Consider the following 17,362-nt stretch of genomic DNA (forward strand, 5'->3'; position numbering starts at 1 on the left):
GCTTCACTTCTCTCTGGTAGTTTTCCAAACTCCCTAAAAACTGCAGTTGTCAAGCCCCTCCTGAAAAAGAGCAATCTGGATAAGCGCATATTAAGCAACTATAGACCGATCTCAAATCTTACTTTCATAGGCAAGATCATTGAAAAAGTTGTCTTCAATCAGCTGAACAAATTCTTATGCTCGAATGGATACTTTGACAATTTTCAATCTGGTTTCCGACCGCACCACAGCACAGAGACAGCGCTCATAAAGATAATAAACGATATTCGCTTAAATACTGACTCAGGCAAATTATCAGTGCTGGTACTACTCGACCTCAGTGCTGCATTTGACACTGTCGATCACAACATACTTCTGGACAGGCTGGAAAACTGGGTGGGGCTTTCTGGGATAGTCCTAAAATGGTTCAGGTCATACTTAGATGGGAGAGGTTATTATGTGAGTATAGGAGACCATAAGTCTGAGTGGACATCCATGACATGCGGAGTCCCTCAAGGCTCAATTCTTGCACCACTCCTGTTCAACCTGTATATGCTCCCAATGAGCCAAATAATGAGAAAGAACCAAATTGCTTACCACAGCTATGCAGACGACACACAGATTTACTTAGCCCTATCGCCTAACGGTTACAGCCCCATTGACTCCCTGTGCCAATGCATTGATGAAGTCAACAGTTGGATGTGTCAAAACTTTCTTCAGTTAAACAAAGACAAAACTGAAGTCATTGCGTTTGGAAACAAAGACGAAGTTCTCAAGGTGAACGCATACCTTCACTCTAGGGGTCAAACAACTAAACATCAAGTCAGGAATCTTGGTGTGACACTAGAGTCAGACCTTAGTTTCAGTAGTCATGTCAAAGCAATAACTAAATCAGCATACTATCATCTGAAAAATATTGCAAGAATAAGATGCTTTGTTTCCAGACAAGACTTAGAGACACTTGTGCATGCTTTCATCACCAGCAGGGTGGATTATTGTAATGGACTCCTCACTGGACTTCCCAAAAAGACCATAAGACAGTTGCAGCTCATACAGAACGCTGCCGCCAGGATTCTGAGCAGAACCAGAAAATATGAACATATCACACCAGTCCTCAGGTCTTTACACTGGCTCCCAGTTAAATTTAGGATTGATTTTAAAGTATTATTACTGGTATATAAATCATTCAATGGCCTAGGACCTCAATACATTGCAGATATGCTCACTGAATATAAACCCAACAGATCACTCAGATCATTAGGATCATATCAGCTAGAAATACCAAGGGTTCACTCTAAGCATGGCGAGTCTGCTTTTAGCTATTATGCTGGACCAGCTTCCAGAGGAGATCAGATGTGCTCCTACAGTAATCACATTCAAATCCAGACTCAAAACACATCTGTTTAACTATGCATTTACTGAATGAGCACTGTGCCAATGTTCGTCCGACTGTTTGTACTGTATTTTATTTTGTATTCTTCTAAACTGTTTTAATTATTCTTATTTCTTTTTATTATTTTAATTTCTTCTATGTAAAGCACTTTGAATTGCCATTGTGTATGAAATGTGCTATATAAATAAACTTGCCTTGCCTTGCCTTGCCTTACTGTAAGCATGTATTTGAGAAGTCTAAATTTATCCAACTTCACTTTTCGGAACTGTGAATCTTATTACCAGATGTCTGAGATTAACAGGGACATAAACTGACTTGACAGCAAGTGAGACCATTTCCCAGAAGCCCACCGTCTAAACCTGAAAGTGAAAGTGAATTGCTGCAATGTTTTATTAGTCATTAGCAAGTTGCCTATCGGAGCACAAATGTAACCCCCTGCAGAAGTATTTTGGTCAACACATCCACACTATTTCTGGTGGTCGTTCTCACAGCCCTCCCTCTACACCCTGCAGGTCATGCGATCTCTGGGATGTCAGGCTGGTTCTCCTCTGTGCCGCCCCCTATTAATGAATAAAGATCTAGGGGAGTTTCCCTCTCAGAGACCATATAATGTCTGAAACTACAGCTGTGCCTCAGATGATCACACACACATCTTCACTGTAAGTACATTCATTCTCTTTTGTTAATGTGCTGTTGCATGCCCCAGTTCTGCTGTGGAGTAAAAGTCCTGCAGCTTCTCCTTGCTTAACCAGCGACTGTGGATATGTTTTATATGATGTATAAGCAATGCAGTAATAGATACTGTGTCATAATAATTTCCCTGAGGGGATCAATTCAATTATTCTGATTCTGAAGTAGATAGATCAAAAAGAGGCTCCATAGAAAAGGAGAAATTGTTCAGGGTAGGTTTATGCAAATACATCTGCAAGAAGGAAAACAGTGTAATAATTTATGATACCTATTAAAACAGATGAGAGAGGCATTGTTCAGAGTTTTTATAGAAATGTAACAGATTTACAACAAGTTTAGAAGTCCACCTTTTACTTTAGCTTTTTTTAATTATAAAACATTTGACTATTAGATAGATAGAAGTTTGCAAAAGTGTATTGGGAGTAAAATAAGCCTGTACTCATATTAGCAGATATTGTCATCACTTTGGTACAGACTGATATATCAATACAAATATACAGTGCAGAATTATTAGGCACGTTGATTATCTGATCATATTTTATTCCCAGGCACATTTAGCCAATTCCAAACCATTTTAATCGTAATAACTACAATTAATTTTGTATTTAATCATTTATAAGTGATATATAATTGTTCATGAAGGCTGGAAATGAAGAACGCCTTATATTCAGGTGTGAAGAATTATTAGGGAAGTTTTCTTTTACAGATAAAATAAGCCAAAAAAGAGATTTAACAAAGACTGAAAAGTAAAAAATTATTAAATGCCCATGAGAAGAATGCAATACTAATGCAATACTAGAGATTGCAGTTAAGGCATGACCACTGGACAGTGAAATGCTCATTGGGTCAGCAGGGTCAGACAAACACAGGTGGAGAAGAAGACACGTTAACTGCAAAAGAATGAAGAATTAAGTGTGAAACCATCAGGAACCCTTTAGTCTCCAGCGCCACCATTTTCCAGAACTGCAGCCTACCTGGAGTCTCCAGAAGAGCAAGGTGTCAGGGTCTCAGAGACTCGGGTTAGGCAAAGAATCCTAAAAAATGACCCCCTCTTAATAAGAGTCACAAGCTGAAGAGTTGTTAAATACATGAAGACTGTTTTATTTAGGCTTTATAGACAGACAGATTGAGAGTGACTCTTGAAGGACCAGCACCACGTCCTCTTCTACCACTGTTTGAAGAATTCATCTTCCAGAAACTGAAAGTAAGTTTTGGGAGTTCATTTTTAGTCCATCTCCTACCCCCAAAAGTACATTTTGCAGAGATGGACTAAAAATAAACTCCCAAAACTTATTATAACGTATTCTGGAAGATGAATTCTTCAAACAGTGGTAGAAGAGGACGTGGTGCTGGTCCTTCAAGAGTCACTCTCAATCTGTCTGTCTATAAAGCCTAAATAAAACAGTCTTCATGTATTTAACAACTCTTCAGCTTGTGACTCTTATTAAGAGGGGGTCATTTTTTAGGATTCTTTGCCTAACCCGAGTCTCTGAGATCCTGACACCTTGCTCTTCTGGAGACTCCAGGTAGGCTGCAGTTCTGGAAAATGGTGGCGCTGGAGACTAAAGGGTTCCTGATGGTTTCACACTTAATTCTTCATTCGTCTGCAGTTAACGTGTCTTTTCTTCTCCACCTGTGTTTGTCTGACCCTGCTGACCCAATGAGCATTTCACTGTCCAGTGGTCATACCTTAACTGTAATCTCTAGTATTGCATTAGTATTGCATTCTTCTCATGGGGATTTATTAATTTTTTACTTTTCAGTCTTTGTTAAATCTCTTTTTTGGCTTATTTTATGTGTAAAAGAAAACATGCCTAATAATTCTGCACACCTCAATATAAGGTGTTTTTCATTTCCAGCCTTCATGAACAATTATACACTGACCTAAAGGATTATTAGGAACACCACACTAATACTGTGTTTGACCCCCTTTCGCCTTCAGAACTGCCTTAATTCTACGTGGCATTGATTCAACAAGGTGCTGAAAGCATTCTTTAGAAATGTTGGCCCATATTGATAGGATAGCATCTTACAGTTGATGGAGATTTGTGGGATGCACATCCAGGGCACGAAGCTCCCGTTCCACCACATCCCAAAGATGCTCTGTTGCAGGGGAGCCCAACCTTTTTTGAACAAAGATCTACTTTTAGATTTATCAGTGTGCCGAGATCTACCAGTCCAAACAGAAAGCCAGCCGCTACTCACAGCGCATCTGCAGATTTAATATGCACAAAACAAACAGAAAAGTAGCTGTAATCCATATATAATGGAGAAGAGCCGACTCTATTTTTAAAAATATAGCCTATATAGAAATTAAATAATTATGTAATAATTAAATATTGAATAATTTTATTTAAAATAATAGTGTGTGTTCATGCTAGTTATAATGATAGAGTGCTGGTTATAACATGGCAATAAAGAAGAGAGAAAAAGAGGGACTAGTTTAATCCTTTCAGTTAGGCCTATTTATTTTTCTGAATTCTTTCTTTCTTTAATATGGGTTCTATAATATTATTGTTTTGAATGTTGTTTCTATACATTAAAAATATGTCATTTAAATGGAAAGGTTTAGTTTTTTTTATAACAAATCAAGGCATTTAAAAAAAAATTGTTAGACATTGTGAGTCTGATTTCGTTTAATAATTTAATTAGAATAGTTTTTTTTTTACACCTATCATAGTCAAAGTCATAGTTAAAACATTTATTTTCTAAAGAGCCGTTTGTGACCCGAAAGGTCTCTTCAGTGAGCTGAGTCAACGAGCCGGAATGCCAGCGAGTCCCTATAATAATGTGACGTGCCTAGCTAAAATCCTGTCTGAATTCAGATTAGCGTCCTAACATACTACTCTTGCTATTTCTGATATGTATTTGAAATAGTATCAGGCGTGGATTTATGGGTGGGCACGATTGATCGATGGCCCACCCAATCAGATCAATAAAAACAATTTACATTTTTAATTTTATTAATAATGAATTATAATTGAAATAATTTGAAAATAATACAATGAAATAATTCCATTGTAATAGTTTTTTAGAATGTTTAATAGTTTTTTTTTTCTTAATAAAAATGTATGTACAGTAGCTACGAAAAATAGCTACAAAATAAAAATATTATGTTGACATATCGTGTCAGTCCAGTGATGCTATCACGCAACACCGCGGGCGCGGGCACGTTTCGGATCAACATTGTTCCGTCGCAGCGGCAACCTAACCGAGCTATGGCTAAACAGCTGTCATTGACACACTTAAAAAAAAAAAAGTCACACTTTGCATGTCACAAAGAACTTGTTTTTCCACCTCCACGAATGAGACAAGTGTTCATTATGTCGCCTTGAGGTAAATTGTAGTTTTCCTTGCTTTACCCCGGTCTTAAAGTTGGCTAGCCTTAAAAAGATGACTGTGAAAAAGAGTATAATTAAATTAAATGCATTTATGGTGAGATTACTACATTTTATTTAATTAAACGCATTTATGGTGAGATTATTATATTTTCATGTCAATCTGTGTTCATTTTGACCACAAACCATGCGCTGGCACTTAAATTTATTTTTTTAATAAATCAATGCTATTGGTCAAACTTAATGTATGTCAGTGAATTTTACAAATATTTAACAACCAATGAAAAGCATTAAAACAGCTTGTGTTAAATATTGTTACTCGATTAGACTATCAAGCAAAACCTCACAGCTCATAGCTCCTCGTAGCTCCGCCCCTCCTCCCGGCCAGCGCATAGCTGAACATAGGCTAATCAGTGATCTTGTAAGATTAAATAAAGAACTGTTTTTTAAAATAAGTACAGTGTTTTCTTTACTCAAGAAATACTATGTCTATAAAGGTTAATATTTTATGTTTTTGAGGTCTGAGATGCGGGAGCGGTGAAGAGAGAAAAAGGGCAAACCAGAGTACAATTTACTCTCGCGATCGACTGGTTGGGCACCCTTGCTCTATTGGGTTGAGATCTGGTGACTGTGGGGGCCATTTTAGTACAGTGAACTCATTGTCATGTTCAAGAAACCAATTTGAAATGATTCAAGCTTTGTGACATGGTGCATTATCCTGCTGGAAGTAGCCATCAGAGGATGGGTACATGGTGGTCATAAAGGGATGGACATGGTCAGAAACAATGCTCAGGTAGGCCGTGACATTAAATGATGCCCAATTGGCACTAAGGGGCCTAAAGTGTGCCAAGAAAACATCCCCCACACCATTACACCACCACCACCAGCCTGCACAGTGGTAACAAGGCATGATGGATCCATGTTCTCATTCTGTTTACGCCAAATTCTGACTCTACCATCTGAATGTCTCAACAGAAATCGAGACTCATCAGACCAGGGAACATTTTTCCAGTCTTCAACTGTCCAATTTTGGTTAGCTCGTGCAAATTGTAGCCTCTTTTTCCTATTTGTAGTGGAGATGAGTGGTACCCGGTGGGGTCTTCTGCTGTTGTAGCCCATCCGCCTCAAGGTTGTGCGTGTTGTGGCTTCACAAATGCTTTGCTGCATACCTCAGTTGTAACGAGTGGTTATTTCAGTCAAAGTTGCTCTTCTATCAGCTTGAATCAGTCGGCCCATTCTCCTCTGACCTCTAGCATCAACAAGGCATTTTCGCCCACAGGACTGTTTTTCCCTTTTCACACCATTCTTTGTAAACCCTAGAAATGGTTGTGCGTGAAAATCCCAGTAACTGAGCAGATTGTGAAATACTCAGACCGGCCCGTCTGGCACCAACAACCATGCCACGCTCAAAATTGCTTAAATCACCTTTCTTTCCCATTCTGACATTCAGTTTGGAGTTCAGGAGATTGTCTTGACCAGGACCACACCCCTAAATGCATTGAAGCAACTGCCATGTGATTGGTTGATTAGATAATTGCATTAATGAGAAATTGAACAGGTGTTCCTAATAATCCTTTAGGTGAGTGTATATCACTTATAAATGATTAATGTGGTTTGGAATTGGTAAAATGTGCCTGGAAAAAAATATGATCAGAAAATCAACGTGCCTAATAATTCTGCACACACTGTATTGTATGGATTGCTGAGAAATCAGACCCTTGTGTTTAAAGAAAAAAGCAGTACCATAAGTAAACTTTTCAATGTCTATTAGGTAATTTGTGGTTCGGAGTCTGTCATTGAAGTTTACTTACAATCAGTGTTGGGAGTAACGCGACTACAGTAATGTTTTCCTTTTTGCTGTAACACAGTAATATAACGCATTACTAATACATTTTTGGTAATATACCCGTTACAATCTCAGTAACGAGCATTACAACACATTTTCAATATAGCCAAGCTTACATTTTTTGTGACGTTGGACTAAAATGCTAAAAAAAAAAATCAAAGCTAAACATCTGAACAAGCTGTGTTTCAAATTTTAGGTTGATATCTCAAAAAATAAGCTTTCAGTAAGATTTTGTTTGGGCGCAGTACCACACTTTTTCACTAGTTGACATTACTGCCCATATAAGGGCGCCTCCTTTTCCATATGTTGTTTGAGGATTTGATCCATTATTTTTACAATTTTTTACAATTTTCATACAATTTATGAAGTAGACATTCTAGTCAGAAGTAGTTTTGGAAGTTTGGCAGATTTTGAAAAGAATTCAACCCCTAAGAAACACAAAAAGAACATGTATGTGCATTACAGCTCGCTGCCACATTCACCACAAATGGTGAACCTATAATTTTTATCTTTAAATTTAAAACATTTTCAGACCTTTTTTTCTAAAAGAATTGAATGGATGCTATCTTTTGAACTCTTGAGGTTTCTACCATTCTTTCATGACTTTTCATGTTCATCACTATTTCAAAATAAAGGTCTGAACACGCCTTAGGAGTATGAAAATATTCTTGATGCAAATTGATAAATTACGGCTCCTGTAATTTATTTTGAAAATCAATCATCAAATATGTAAACTAGAGATTGTAAGCTTTCAAATGATATGTAGTTTGTCAAGATTAGTTTAGGTTTAGTATAGGATATTACTGTTTTAAATATGTAATGTCTATGCCAATATAAGGGGTTAATTCAAATTCAAGAATTGAATCGGAATTTAGGAGTCATTCTCAATTCAATTCTGTACACAAGCCTGTTCTGCAGCACTATGCTCATGGTTTTACAATTTACAACACTTCCACCATAACAACTTTATAATTTGATAATATGTCTTGTTTTAGAGCTTGTTCTGTTCAAAAATGTTGCTTTAGTATACTTATCACTGGTTCAATCTTCCTGTAATGGAAATGGTTATTCTTGTGAAGCTTGGAATTTTTATACCTTGTCAGTTAACCATTTACCATGCAAAACCATGATTAACCATAATTTAATTCATCTTCTGTTAGGAGAAAAGTGTGAAATTCTGGACCATGTGTTGGTCCAGAATTGAAGTCAGTATAGCAGAAGCTGACAGGTGGCACTCATTTTATTTCTGTTCTTTTCCCAGTTTATTGAACTGTCAAGACTATTTAGTTTGTTGCTTTCCATTTTCTCATTGTATGATGAAAAATTAATTCACCGACAGATGGCACAATCAGCTCAGATCTATTCCATCCAGTCTGATGTGAACACTGTTGATTGATAAAATGAATAAAAATAAATAATAATGAATAATAATAATAATTATAATAATAATAATGAACACAAAAGAAACATATGGTTGTTAAATGTCACTTTTTTAATGAAAGATGAAAAAATAATTCTAAACTAGATACATTTTTTTTAGTTTGTCATTGGTTTTGCAAGATTTTTATTAGCTAAAAAGGTTAGATGTTTATTAACCTTCAGATGATCATATAGTTTTTAAACTTGACATCATACAAACTCTATTTCTGTTTTTTTTTAACGTGTGGATGGATGAGCTGTAGAGGTGTGAATCTTCACTCATCTCCCAATTTGATTCGATTAAAATGATCAGGTCTTCGATTCGATATCTCGATGCGTCAACAACATTTTTCTATTAAAGCCATATAGGATATTTGACTTGACAAACTTGCATTGTCAAGAGCAATGCCCAACTTTTAATGCCCAATGCCCAGGCTGCAATACGTAACTTTAGAACAGAATGATGAGGTGTTTGGGTTTGTTTCTTAAACCATGAAGGTTTACCTATTTTGGATTAGTCGTATACCCCCCTACTTTTAACCTGCAAATCTATTGTGCTGTATTGAAATAACTGACCCCAGACAACTCTTTAACAAAAAAGGTATTGTTTACTGAACGATAACTTTAAATGTACAAATAATATTTAGCCGTTAGATTGAATAACAAAAAAAAACATCTTCAAATATGCTAACTGCAATATTTCTTAAAATGATATTACACACAACTACCCCTTTATCCGTTTGAATGTATATGTTCAGAATGTTGTTATTTTTTTGAATGTTATTTTTCATTTGAATGTTTATGCCGCAGCCGGAAAATTAACGAGCGATGTCATTGCATTATAATCGATTATGGTCGGCCACTGCATCGTCACCTCATCCCGATGCATCGATTATTTGATTATGTTCTACACCTCTAATGAGCTACTTCTCCATAGTCAGTGCATTAGCTTCAGTAGATGGCGGTCGGCGCGCCCCCCAGTTTGGAGAAGCAGGCAGGAGAACCCACTTGGAAGCTAAGCAATATACTGGGGCAGCAGCTAAACGTATTTTAGAAGACATCTCTATAAGTTGCGGTAGACAATATATTTAGAATGTTTTCACCGCTTTACCTTGCCGTTAGACAGCACTTTCCTACTGCACATCTTCTCAACCGTAGAATATCTGTATTCCTATGCCCATTCAGTCTCTCTCTACAAAGGTTCTTCTTCATACACTGGCTCATATAGATATCCTCTTGTCTCCACTGGGAACAGCATTTTGTCATTGCGGTCACAATCGCTCAATTTTATTTTCTTGTAGTTGTTTAGGTCATTCCATAAACAACCTGAATCAAACGCTGATCTGCGGCGTAATACTGTCACACTCATGCGTAGGAATGAAGAAGTTCTACAGTTTAGAAAAAGTAGTGCCAAATGAAAGACCTCTGTGGCAAAGCAGTGAAAATATTTGAAATACAGTGTACACTTAACTGATAATAGATTTTTTTCTACGTGGTCCTTTATTTTAGGTGTCTAAAATATCTTTAGCAGCTGCCCCCCCCCCACCACCCACAGCAGTGCATTGCTTAGCTTCTGTGTCGGAACACTCTCCAAACTGGGTCCAAACTACTGTAGCTACACTGACTATGGAGAAGTACCTCATACAATTACACTTCAAAAGATCCAAACTATCCCTTAAATTGAAATCCTAAAGTGTTCACAAAAAAGCAAGATGTTTTATTTACTCTTGACTTCAGAGGAGCTTGTCTTTGTTAAAGCAACTATACAAGATGTCAGAAAAAATGATGAGCAGTAAACTAACATACTTTCTGTTTTTCCTAGTCTAGACTAAGCGATGGCTGACGCCATCAGAACGATAGAGGTGGCCGCGCTCGGCCGGCCATTCAGCCTCGGGATGCTGTATGACTGCCGCCAAGATTCACTCGTCCCTGGTAAGATCCACATGTAAAGTTATTAAATGGAACTGAACGACACAATTCCAAACCAAGCGTATGCAGCAAAAGAAAGTCTAACTTCCTTTAATTCTTGTCTGGCAGGCATGACACTGTGGGACTGTGATGACTTGGAAAAAAATACAAGAGAAAGACCACAACAAAACACGGACTTTGAGATAGTTGCTTCTGAATCAATCGAGGATAAATCTTCAGCGCTAACAGTTGAAGCCTCTCTGAAAGCAAGTTTTTTAGGTGGACTGGTCGAGGTTGAAGGATCGGCCAAATACCTGAATGATCATAAGACATCCAAAAATCAGGCCAGAGTAACTCTGAAGTACAAAGCTACCACAAAGTTCCGGGAACTGTCGATGAATCACCTTGGAAGAGGCAATGTTAAGCATCCGTATGTCTTTGATAAAGGATTAGCAACACATGTAGTCACAGGTATCCTTCATGGGGCACAAGCATTTTTTGTCTTTGACCGCGAAGTGTCCAAAAAGGAAAATCATCAAGACATTCAAGGCAACTTGAAGGTGATGATCAAGAAGATTCCCTGCTTTGCAATTGAGGGTAAGGGTTCGGTGAAAATGGAAGACAAGGACAGAGAAAATGTTGACAAATTTTCCTGCAGATTCTTTGGAGACTTTTCAATTCAGAAATCTCCTACATCCTTTCAGGATGCAGTAGAAGTCTACCAAAGCCTGCCAAAATTGTTGGGAGCCAACGGAGAAAACGCTGTACCAATGAAGGTCTGGCTGTTGCCACTGACAAGTTTAGATTCTTCTGCTGCCAAACTTGTCCGTCAGATAAGTATAAGATTAGTTCAAGAATCACAGACTGTCCTGGAGGACTTCAGTGAGCTGGAAATGAGGTGCAATGATGCACTGAGGACCACCACTGCACAGCAGTTCCCACAGATTGGCAAAAAGATTAAAAGTTTTAAAGAAATGTCCTCTGAGTTCAAACTGGAATTCCAACGAACCTTGGCAAAGAAACTTCCATCAATCCGAGGAGGAGGAGAAGAGGAGGCTGGGCTCGCAGACATCCTGAAGAAGAGACATTCTTCTCCTTTCAACAGCAAACACCTGAACGAGTGGATGGACTGTAAAGAAAAAGAAATCTGCATGTTAAAGTCTTTCACCAACATGATGAAAAACACAAAGATTGTCCCTTCTCAAAATGGTCTTCATGAGGAAATTCTCAGTGCAGACCATGCTGTGTGTTTTGTTTTCACCTCACTTGGAAGTGCTGAACCGTACCTCTCAGCTTTATCAAACTACTTAAAACAACCAGAAGACCCTCAATGGGCACATACCCAAGATGTAGAGAAGGAACAATGGTACCTTTCACACAAAGTAGCAGATTCATTGCGGAACAAAGCAAAGCTCTTCAGTGACTTTGCAGAGGCTAACAAGGAGAACAAGAACATTAAGTTCCTGACAGTAGGTTCAACAAATGAAACACAGAAAGGTTCAAGCATCTACCTTTATAAAGAAGGCGTTTCTGTCAGTGAGAACTTTGAGCCGCCTTCAAAGCCGGAAACAGTGACAGTAAGTGATATAAACCATAACAGTGTGACGCTGATGGTTTCTCCACCCAGATTTGGAGCAGAGGACATCACCTCCTACTGTGTTGAGTACTGTGTCAGTGGAGAGGAGGGATGGAAACAGAAGACAGCATCAAAAGCTGAAGAAGTCACAGTGAGCGATCTGAGTCCTAACACAGAGTATATGTTCAGATGCAGAGCAGTGACCTCAGCAGGTTTTGGGCCAGCCAATGAAGTCCCCGGTTCCACTAAAACCTTACCTTGCAGCCCTCCTGGAAAACCTGAAGTCGAACCAAATTCAAGTGAGATATCGGTTAGCTGGGAGAAACCTGCTGAGCTTGGACAAGATATCCACATTATGAGCTACATTGTGGAGTTCGCCAAAACAGACAACGAGGTTAAAGAGGAAGATCTCCAATGGGATGAAATGATGGCAGGAGCTGAAAAGGCAATAATATCAGAGCTTCAGTCAGGAACAGAATATGTTGTCAGGGTCAGATGTGATTGTGGTGTGGCTGGCAGAAGCAAAGAAAGCATCCCTGTTAATGTCTGCACAACAAAACGTGAATTTGCACGTCTTTCCGAGTTCCTCAAACATATTAGCAAGAGATTACATTCTAAATCTCCATCAGTTTACAAACTGCCTCTGAAAGAAGAAGATATGGATGTTGATGGATGCCGGTGGTATAACCTTGGCAAAGAAAGCATGAGGCAAAATCGCACAATAATGCTTCTTGGAGCAACTGGATCAGGAAAGTCCACTCTGATCAATGGAATGATCAACTACATTGTTGGTATAGAGTGGATGGACAGTTTCAGATTTCGATTAATTGAGGAGGATCAGACGAGATCACAATCTGAAAGTCAGACATCTGAAGCCACTGTGTACAAAATCAACTACCAAGAGGGGTTTAAAGTCCCCTTCTCTCTGACCATTGTGGACACACCAGGGTTTGGGGACACGAGAGGAATAGTTAGAGACAGGGAGATCACAGAGCAAATCAGGAGGCTTTTTACCTCTGCTAATGGGGTAAGTGAGATTGATGCAGTGTGCTTTGTTACCCAGGCCTCTCTTGCACGACTAACAGCAACGCAGCGATATGTGTTTGACTCGGTACTCTCCATTTTTGGCAAAGATGTGGCAGAGAACATTCAGATTCTGGTGACTTTTGCAGATGGCAAGCAGCCACCGGTTCTGGAGGCAATAAGCGCCTCTGGGGTTCCATGTCCACAAAATGATATAGGGCTTCCAGTTCACTTCAAGTTCAACAACTCTGCATTGTTTGCAGATAACAGAAGCAGCAGTGACAGGTCCTGTGATGAGGGATCTGATGAGGATGATGACAACTTTGACGAAATGTTTTGGAACATGGGTGCCAAAAGTATGGTGAAGTTCTTCACTGCTTTGAAAAAAATGACAACCAAAAGCTTGCTTATGACCCAAGAGGTTTTAAAAGAACGAAAGCATCTTGAAACAGCAGTTGAAGGTTTGCAGCCGCAAGTTAAAGCTGGATTAGCAAAACTTGAAGAAATAAGGACAACCAAAGAAAAGATTAAAGAGCATGAAACAGCCATGACTTCAAATGAAAACTTTGAGATTGAGGTGGACGTTATTAGGCCAGTAAAAAAACAGCTCACAAAGAAAGGAGAGTACATTACCAACTGCCAGAAATGTTCAATAACATGCCACTACCCGTGTGCGATAGCAGATGATGCTCAAAAACATGGCTGTGCATCAATGGATAGGACAGGGAGGTGCACTGTCTGCCCTGGAAAATGCATTTGGAATGTGCATTTCAACCAAACATACAGTTGGGACTATGTTCAAGTAAAAGAGAAGCAGACACTGCTGGAGCTAAAAGACAAGTACAAAAAAGCTACAAAAGATAAGATGACCGTTCAGGAATTGATTGAGAGGCAAGAGGAAGAGATTGTTCACCTTCAAGACATGATCGTGTCCCTCATGGATCAGTTGGCTCAATCTATAACTCGTCTGCAAGAGATCGCGCTGAGGCCCAACCCTCTGACCACTCCAGAGTACATCGACATGCTGATCGAGGGCGAGAAGTCAGAGGCAAAAGAGGGTTACACGGCTCGAATTCAGTCTTTGGAGGCAATGAAGGAAAAAGCAAAAATCATCTCCAAAGTAGCTAAACAAGATAAACTCACAAAAACAGAAGAAGAATTGTCTGAAGAAAAACAGGAGGTAAAAGAAAAGAAAGGTTTACTTAAAAAAATTGTCAATTTCTTTGGATATTAGTGAAAAACATGCCATGGCTGCAGCCATGTGTTAGCATAAACCAGAACAAAAGTGAGTTAATGCATGAAAAATAAGTCAAAAAGACAGCTGAGCAATTGTAAGACCATTGGTATGTTGAGATGATTAACATTAATGTGTTCATTTTGTATTGTTATGATGGTAACATGCTATCATTTTGTAAGCTATCATGCTAGAGTTATCATGATATATGACATGTTAGCACTTCTGCATTGGCTACAATGAATGTGTAACGTATGCGGACCGTTAGCGGAGCGTGTGTGCCACGGAATGTATCTTTTAACCGGCTAAACCTTCTGCCCACACATGGTGTGGGTCACAGGCGAGACGGAGAGTTGTTGCTTTGGAATTGTTTCTTCAGTTTTTGGAGCCGGCACAGAGCCGTGAAACATCCATCTACTGTCAGCTGTTATCCAACATGACATCATGACTTCGCGTAAACATACACACCACTTTCCTAAAGCCAAGTGCCGTGTTATCTGCACGCATTTTGAGCTATCCGTGTGTATGTCTATGCTGTATAGAGCGGACCGCCAACGTCACAGCAACGTAAACATACACGCCACTTTCTAAAGCCACGTGGTGTGTTAGCGCGAGGCTACGTGTTATTGCGAGGCTCCAGTTGGTTTTAGGAAATGTCAAACACGGGTTGGGTTTAGGAAAAGAACAAACGTGGAAAAGAAACATCACTTCATCATTTCAGCTGGAGTTTGTTCTCTTTTTAATTGATGAAACGATTTAGTACTTTGAATATACTCTGATTATATACTAAAGAAGTAGGATTAATTACTTGGGTTTGGGGTTTGGCGGTTACTGCATGTTTTTTGTCTTATAAGAGGTTCGTAACAACGACGATACCACAATTGATGTTTATTTTACATAATCAAATTGAAGATTTGATGTATCTTTTAGTAGGTTAAAGCTGCTATTTGAGAAATTCATCCTGTTCAAAATTCAGCAGATGACAACTCTTCAAAGTGTGCAGTTTGAGTTCAAACTTTTGTTCTTAGATGGCATTGGTAATGATAAATATAGAAATAATTGACTGATTGATTTAAACATTAAACATTGTTTTACATAAAATTTGTCCTATATTTTAAGCCATTATGCATTCTGTGTATTTTTCTTTAACAGTTTTTTCTTGCCCAGTTGTACCTTAAATACTAGAAAAGACATGCAAAAATCCATAAAGTTATGTGATTGAGATGTGAAAATAAATTGATTTTGTCGAAATGTTTTGTTCTCTTTGTATTTCATCGATTATATTTGTCTCATTTTAGCTCCTTTCTACCCTAAATCATCCATTTTTAATCAGCTCACACCGTTTATTGCAGGTAATGTTGGTATTTCCAGGTCAAGTATAAGTTTCCTATAAGTTTAAGTTTCACTTAGTGTAACCCCTCTCACCCGGATCCTTCACACCCCGCTCCGTGCGGGTCTCGAACCCGGGTCTCCGGCATGAGAGTCAGACGCTCTAACAAGGAGGCTAAAGACTGCAGCCTCTAGCGTCTGTCGCTAGAGCGCCTTATGAGATCAGAGGAGTGAGGTTTACTCGCACAGCAACTACTAGCTGGCCTCTGTTACATTAGCAAAAAATCTTCTTCCCAGTTTCAATTTCTCCATCGGTGAGCAAACAATCTGTTTTATTTATAGACCTTGTATGAAATAATATTGCCATATGTGTTCTTGAAATGATTTAGCCCAAGTATTTAGGTTATGGACTATAATCTTTGTTCAGTTTAACGCCTGGTTGATTCAGCAGAAACTCCTGAATTAGGTATGCCAGTGTCAGTTTCAAGACTTGTTTTGGGTCAAAAAGTAATTCCACAAATATTTCAGCACTTCACTACTGATAGCGTATTGTTAAACTGGGTCATTCTAATAAGGGAATTGAGTTCCAATTGTATCTGTTGCTCATACATTTTGCTAACTAAGTAGATATTTTAACAAAGACTGACTTTTAATAAGTGAGGATTGGATCATGTGCATTGTTTGAGAGTTTTGGTTCCATGAGATGTGGCGAGGAGAACGACCTCATTGAAGACGGAACCATTCGCTTGCATTGGCTGTATTTAAATGTAGACTGACATAGCCTACTGTACACAAAGCACAAAGGAAATTAAGCTACTGTGAAATAAATAACCCTATAATAAATGTTCATTATCATTTTTTGGGGGGCATTTTAGGCCAGTGGTTCTCAATTCCAGTCCTCGGGACCCGCTGCTCTGCACATTTTGTATGTGTCTCTTATTTGACACACTCAAATCAGTTCATGGAGTCTCTCCTAATGAGCTGATGATCTGGTTCAGATGTGTTAAATAAGGGTGATTTCACGTGACAAATACATTTGACTGAAATACCTGCAGAACTATTGATTGTCCCATCAGCCAAAGCTGTATTTGTGTTTACTGATAATAGTTAATTTTAGTATGTTAACACGCTAAAATATTAGCATTGCCTTGTGAGCATGTTAGCATGATGAGGTTAGCATTTAGCTCAAAAGAGTACAGCCTCACAGAGCTGTTGGCATGGCTGCAGACTTTGTCCTGCACATTTAAAACGTCAGTCCACAGGTCACGCTGTTTCTGAGAGACTTTTTTTGCACCTCCTTCTTGCAATAAATAAATATAAGGTGGAGTTTGTCCCTCAGAGACAAATATAAAGACAGAAACCACAGACCAGCCTCAGAGGATCACACACATGTTTCTACTGCAAGCACACTAATGCTGTTGTTTTATTATTCCAGATAAGTAGGCTACAGGTTAACTCATTCTGGCCAACATGACCTTAAATTATCCGGTAATGTCATCCAGCTTAAAGCAACACTGTGAAACTTTTCAACCTTCATAATATATTTCCAAGACCCTTGTGATGGTACATGGACTTACAATAGGTTGAATGACGCGTCTGCCATAGCCTGACAGGGTCTGTATCGCTT

The 17,362-nt window shown here is 38.7% G+C and overlaps 1 protein-coding gene across 1 annotated transcript; it reads left to right on the top strand.

Annotated features, from left to right (window-relative positions):
* Nucleotides 1-1,970: 1,970 nt before the first annotated feature.
* LOC311281388 (uncharacterized protein) lies at nucleotides 1,971-15,657 on the top strand. The gene is made up of 3 exons (XM_084394233.1): nucleotides 1,971-2,031; nucleotides 10,488-10,597; nucleotides 10,703-15,657. Exons 2-3 carry the CDS (start codon nucleotides 10,501-10,503, stop codon nucleotides 14,404-14,406), a joined length of 3,801 nt encoding a protein of 1,266 aa, XP_084250359.1. The 5' UTR covers nucleotides 1,971-2,031; nucleotides 10,488-10,500; the 3' UTR covers nucleotides 14,407-15,657.
* Nucleotides 15,658-17,362: the final 1,705 nt, after the last annotated feature.

Source organism: Rutilus rutilus (genome assembly GCF_951802725.1).
Source record: "Rutilus rutilus genome assembly, chromosome: 21".
Classification (NCBI taxonomy): Eukaryota; Metazoa; Chordata; class Actinopteri; order Cypriniformes; family Leuciscidae; genus Rutilus; species Rutilus rutilus.

Bases quoted from the DNA above. Each gene is read 5' to 3' on its own strand.
- LOC311281388 (XM_084394233.1), top strand. From the start codon at position 10,501: ATGGCTGACGCCATCAGAACGATAGAGGTGGCCGCGCTCGGCCGGCCA. The intron at 10,598-10,702 runs GTAAGATCCACA...CTTGTCTGGCAG, and splicing joins CCAAGATTCACTCGTCCCTG to GCATGACACTGTGGGACTGT.